General features: G+C 38.2%; 1 protein-coding gene across 6 annotated transcripts in view; it reads right to left on the reverse strand.

Moving 5' to 3' along the window:
* Nucleotides 1-1,023, reverse strand: part of MCF2 (MCF.2 cell line derived transforming sequence) — a 60,088-nt gene extending 59,065 nt beyond the window's left edge. For 4 of the 6 annotated variants that reach the window (XM_053580993.1, XM_053580991.1, XM_053580996.1 and 1 more), the window contains exon 1: nucleotides 650-956. In XM_053580993.1, the coding sequence (XP_053436968.1) occupies nucleotides 650-700 (51 nt within the window). In that variant the 5' untranslated portion in view covers nucleotides 701-956. Of the gene's footprint in view, nucleotides 1-649 lie in introns of all 6 variants that reach the window. The other 2 variants (XM_053580990.1, XM_053580995.1) reach the window with 2 other exon arrangements.
* Between the last annotated feature and the right edge of the window lie 5,151 nt (nucleotides 1,024-6,174).

Genomic DNA, 6,174 nt, shown 5'->3' on the forward strand with positions numbered 1-6,174 from the left:
GGAGAAAAGTATTTGAAATGTATCTGGGAGGAGAGATTGTCAAATTCTAACCTATATTGAAAGTGAATCTGTTTCTTTCTTTTTCCTTAAAAGAAAAAAGTTGTCAGCAGGCTAAAATTTTACATCTTTTAAAGTTTAAGTTTGGAGAAGAATTGAAACCATAAAGATTTCAAATTATTAGACTTTAAAAAATTTTCACTTGCATACAGTAACACCCAGAAAGGGCTGCCTTTTTAAGTGATGATGAAATCGCCTCCCAACCCATCCATAATATCATACTCTACTTGACCATGGTGAAAAGATGAATCTTTTTGTTACATGTTATTTTAACTCATGATTTAAAGCTACGCTTCCAAGCAATTCAAATTGCTCAGACAGTCTTAAACAAATAACATGACGACACACTCTCACATGAACTTGGAGAAATGTAGATTTTTAAATTACATTCTACCACCTCGATTCTGTTTAATTACCCTCTATCAATATTGCAGTAATCACATCAATGCAATTCATGCAAATACAAGTCTCCATTCTCTCCATTTGTCCTTAAAAGCCCCTACTCAGCAGTTTGTGCTATAGCACCATGCTGCAGCATCCCTGCACTTGAACTTGGGAATAGGCTTTCCAGGACTGCAGGCAGAGCCCTTACCGCATTCCTTTTGAACCTCATCTTGCCTCTCGGGGGATTTGCTTCTGCCATCTCGCCTATACAGAATTAGGCTCTTCTTTTCCAATAGTCAATGCAACATTGATGAAATATGAGATGCTTCTTGGGTAGTATTTAAAAACGGCAGCCAAAAATCTCTATCAAACAAAGCTAGCGTAGCTGCTTCCATTACCACCGTGGCAGTGCTGCAAAAAATCCACTATCCCTGATTAGTCAGCTGACAGATCCTTCCCTGCCGCTCATTGTAATTCAGAGTGGACGCATTCCCCCAATTACTTAGCCTGATTGAACCTTGTGGATTAGCTTGTGCTGGACTGCTCAAGAAGATCAGGCAAGTCCAAAGAGTGAAGGAAGGAAAAAACCAACTCTCCTCCTAGTAGCAGTCCTGATGGGACTGGCTTTCTCCTCTACGCAGTTTGATTTTTAAGGTGGAATGCTAAGAATCTTTGTGAAGGCAGTACACTAACTGATAATTTTTACTCTTGTCATACCCTGATCTGTGACCTAAATTTCAATTCTGTTATGTTATTAAATTTGATTCTGGGTTTAAGCCTTGTGAAACATTACAATTTGTCAAATTTTGTCCTGATAATAATCTAGAAAGAATAGAATATGCAAACTTTCAAGATGGATGGGATTGTCTCCCAAATTAACCCTTCTACAAAATGTATAACTAAAAAGTCTCCTCCCATTAATTATGAAGTAAACCTAACTGCTTTCATTTCTTTTGGCATCTACAAATAAAGGTCTTCAAATTGAAATATGTGATCATTTCAGACACTTGTTTAAAATAATAACCACAGACAATTACACCTAGCTACACATTGACAACAGCTTTCACCAGAAATTCTTGCCGAACGCTAACTTTTGCACATAACCTTTCCTAGGTGCATACATCAATGTGACTGAAATTAGCTTATATTGACTATTTACCTTTATTACAAATAGTGCCCAACAGCTATTAATGGTTGTGATATAATTAATGTACTCTTGAATATGAGTATAGAAACTATACCGTAGGCAAAAAAAAGAAAAAGAAACAAGACATATTAGCCAGGTGTTGTGGCAGGCACCTGTAGTCCCAGCTACTCAGGAGGCAGAGACAAGAGGATTGCTTGAGCCCAAAGAGTTTGAGGTTGCTATGAGCTGTGATGCCACAGCACTCTACCGAGAGCAACATAGTGAGACTGTCTCAAAAAAAAAAAAAGAAAGAAAGAAAGAAACAGCACATAAAACAACCTATAACCAGTTACATGTCATCAGCACCTGTAACCCTATCCTTGTCCAATGCCATCACTTTGGCATTTATGAGGTAAAGGGACCCTAAGCTCTGAGCTCTTTACTGAGCATGGTTCATATTTCCCCACTGAGAAAGCAGCCCTAGGAAAACAGAAAGGGGGAGTATCACTCCCCAAGAAACAACTCATTAGCCCTCTGTTGACCACAAATTGAAAAAATCAAGATGTAATCTTATATTTCTCTTTTATGAAAAGTAAGACTTCTGCTAGAAGCAACCTATGTGATTAATTACAATAAAACTCTACAAAAAAAAAACTGATGCCATGTGCCAAAAGTCACACAACGAAAATTATTCAAGCAGGTACAGCATTGTGCAAAAGAAAAAAAGCTGGGCAATAGAAAATGTTTGTTCTCTTCCAACCAGTTCTCTATTTAGTATATAAAAAAATCAGTTATTGGCATAAAGCAAGCAAGCAAGGTCTACTCAATAAGCCCAAGGACAAATCGGAAAAAGTCAGAGCAAGGAAAATAGCTTTGATTTTTTTAGCCCCATTGATAGGACTCAGTAGTACATGGAGGGAAGGTTTATTCTCTCAAAAGGAATTTTATCCATTTCAAAAGACATTAAATGTCTTCATCTATTCCTAAACTGTTTGGAAAATGATAGAAAACAACAGCAACTGAAATTCATAAAATTGCATCTCTTGTTTTGGCTCTTTCACCTTGGATTCATCACTTAACCTTTCCCAAGTGCATATATCAATGTAATTAATCGTCTGTATGGCAATTATAGTGATACCTGCCTGTAGTACTTAATCAGGAAATCAAGATCAGTGAATAAATGTGTAAGCTTTGTAAAAATCAAAAATATATGGAGGCCAGATGCGGTGGCTCACGCTTATAATCCTAGCACTCTGGGAGGCTAAGGCAGGTAGATTGCCTGAGCTCAGGAGTTCAGAGACCAGCCTGAGCAAGAGCAAAATGCCCTCTCTACTAAAAATAGAAAAAGTAGCCAGGTGTTGTCATGGGCACCTGTAATCCCAGCTACTCAGGAGGCAGAGACAAGAGGATCACTTGAGCCCAAATAGTTTGAGGTTGCTATAAGCTGTGACACCACAGCACTCAACCCCAGGGCGACTGAGTGAGACTCTGTCTCAGGAAAAAAAAAAAAATCAGGATGGCGCCTGTAGCCCAGTGGTTAGGGCACCAGCCACATACACCCAGTCTGGCGGGTTCAAACCCAGCCAGGCCAACTAAACAACAATGACAACTGCAACAAAAAAAAATAGCCAGGCATTGTGGTGGGCACCTATAGTCCCAGCTACTTGGGAGGCTGAAGCAAGAGAATCACTTGAGCCCAAGAGTTTGAGGTTGCTGTGATCTATGATACCACAGCAATCTACCAAAGGTGACAAAGTGAGACTCTGTCTCAAAAAAAACAACATATATATATATATGTTATATATAAAATACAATATCAAGGATTTGCATTTTATTTTATATATATATAATACAATATCAAGGATTTGCATTTTATTTTTGAGATAGAGTCTCACTCTGTCACCCTGGGTAGAATGCTGTGGCGTCATCATAGCTCACAGCAACCTCAAACTCCTGGGCTCAACCCATCCTCTGGCCTCAGCCTCCCAAGTAGCTAGGACTGCAGGCACCAACCACAATGCCCAGGACATTTTTCTGTTTTTAGAAGAGACAAGTCTCACTGTCGCTAGGCTGGTCCCAAACTCCTGAGCTCAAGCAATCCACCCAACTCAGCCTCCTAAATTGCTAGAATTACAAGCTTGAGCCACGGCACCCAGCCTTTTGTTATTTTGTCTTAGTAACTTGTGTGAATGTGATGTTAACTTTCTGTACCCTGCTGAAGATTAAATACCTCTGTTAAACAAATAAACATGAAACCATTTTGCTGACTTGCCCAACACGAGGAATGATTCATGCTGAGTATAAAAAGAATAATGATCTCATTCATTTCACCCTGCAAGTGCTATTTTATTTCTTATGCTTGTTGATAAGATAGTATAGCAAAAAGGACATTGGCTCAGTGGTCTAACAATCCAGAGTTTTGTCTTGCCTTTGCAACTAAACCAACTAACTTCTTCTGGTGGAAATGGTCTCCTGAACCAGTAGGGAGATAATGTAAGAATTTCAGGTGGCTGGTGATGTTGAATTTGCAAAGAAAAAAATACATTTAATTCCTAGCTACTCTGGTCTGATAAAGTTGGCAACATGGTACTTCCATAGATAGCCCCAATCTTGCCAGATCAGAAGGAATCTGTGGGTTTTGCATCTCCTTCATCTTCTTTGAAAGCGAGGTGTCAAACAATGTCATTACATCCTGGTGAGCCTAATAATGTAAGGGATCATCTTGGCTGTGGGTAGGATTGTATCTCTAATATTGTTTTCCTTAAGGAAACAGTTTGTCTCTCCAAGTCTTCAGAAGCTGGAGACTAGATTCCAGAAGGGGAGATCTGTTATTTTATAAGAGATTCACCGCCCTAACCTATTCTAGGGAGGGAAAGTCCATAGAGATATACACCAAAATGTTTAAAAAGTGCTTATTTGAGGTGACTGGGTTAGTGAATATTGTATACTTTCTTCTTTATACTTTTCCATATACAATGAGCTATTTTCATTAAAAAATTCCCAGAATGTTTCTCCTTACTCTGAAAGGCATATAGAACCATGAGTCACTTCTCACTTATAACTCAAACCACTAACTGCTCATACTTTTCCAATAGGTTTTCTTCTGGGTGCAGTTTTTAAATTCAGTCTCTACTACAGAGTCTTCTACTTTCCCTCCTCACCATCCCATCTATTTTTATTGTATCCATCCATATCAAACTAACTTGTACCCCCTCAAAACAGATAGTATAATGTAAAACAAAACTAAGAAGTTACTGAACAATGCATAGGTACTTACTGAGATTTTTTGGAGAGAAATTTTGAGAGAAGACCATGTATCCAATCTTCGATCCAGAATAATGGTAAACCGAGAGTCAGATCCATTTTGCCTGTAACATAAGAGGAAGAAGTTTTTCTTAGTTATGACCAAACTTTGATATATATGTTTTCACTCCATTTCTGATTATTTATCTACATTTGATGTCATGACTTAAGACAGATTTAACTTGGAAAGCTATCATAAAATGCTGTCTTAGAAAACCATTTGATTCCATATTCCCTACTCACTACTTAAAAAAAAATTTTTTTTTTTTTGAGACAGTCTCACTTTGTTGCCCTTGGTAGAGTGTTGTGGCGTTACAGCAACAGACTCTTGGGCTTAAGCGATTCTCTTGCCTCAGCCTCCCAAGTAGCTGGGATTACAGGTGCCCATCACAATGCCTGGCTACTTTTAGAGAAAAGGTCTCACTCTGGCTCAGGCTGATCTTGAACCTGAGAGCTCAGGCAATCCACCAGCCTCAGCCTCCCAAGTGCTGGGATTAGAAGTGTGAGCCATCATGCCCAGCGATTTAAAATTTATTTTTCAACACTAATGTCAATCTTTTAAATAGGGAAGTGATAGTCTAATGAAGATAGGTCACTAAAATTAATTTGGAATAAGGTAATCTTCAGTGTGGGAAAGCCTAAAAGACATCTGTCCTTTGTCACATCAAATTAAACTTTTCATGGCAATACATCTTGAGTCAATGATCCATTTATTCATTCAGAAGAACACTGTTAAAAATATTTTTCTATCTCTAGTCTTATCTTTGGGGAAATGCAGTTTAATGGACAATATAAGTGTTATTTGCGGGTGGCGCCTGTGGCTCAGCGGGTAGGGTGCTGGTCCCACATGCCAGAGGTGGCGGGTTCAAACCCAGCCCTGACCAAATTAAAAAAAAAAAAAAAAAAAATAAGTGTTATTTGCCCTTAAAAGATCACTTTCAAGCTTCAATGGGATAAGGTAATCTTCAAGCTTCAGTGGGATAAGGTATATTGTAAGTTTAGTTTTCTGTGATTTGATTTTTTGTTCATGAGTCTTCAAAGTTTACCATTCTAAAACAATCAAGAAAGTGAAGAGACAATGCAGAGAATGGGATGAAATATTTGCAAACTATCCATCTGATAATAGATCACTAACTAGAATATATAAGGAGCTTCAATAACAAAAGCTCTGAATAGAAAGTTCTCAACAGAAGACATACCAATGGCCAGCCGGTATATGAAAAAAATGTTCAACATCATTAGTTGTCAGAGAAATGCAAATCGAAACTACAATGAAATGTCCTCTCACCCCAGTTAAAATGACT

This window comes from Nycticebus coucang, chromosome X (genome assembly GCF_027406575.1).
Source record: "Nycticebus coucang isolate mNycCou1 chromosome X, mNycCou1.pri, whole genome shotgun sequence".
NCBI classification, from domain to species: domain Eukaryota; kingdom Metazoa; phylum Chordata; class Mammalia; order Primates; family Lorisidae; genus Nycticebus; species Nycticebus coucang.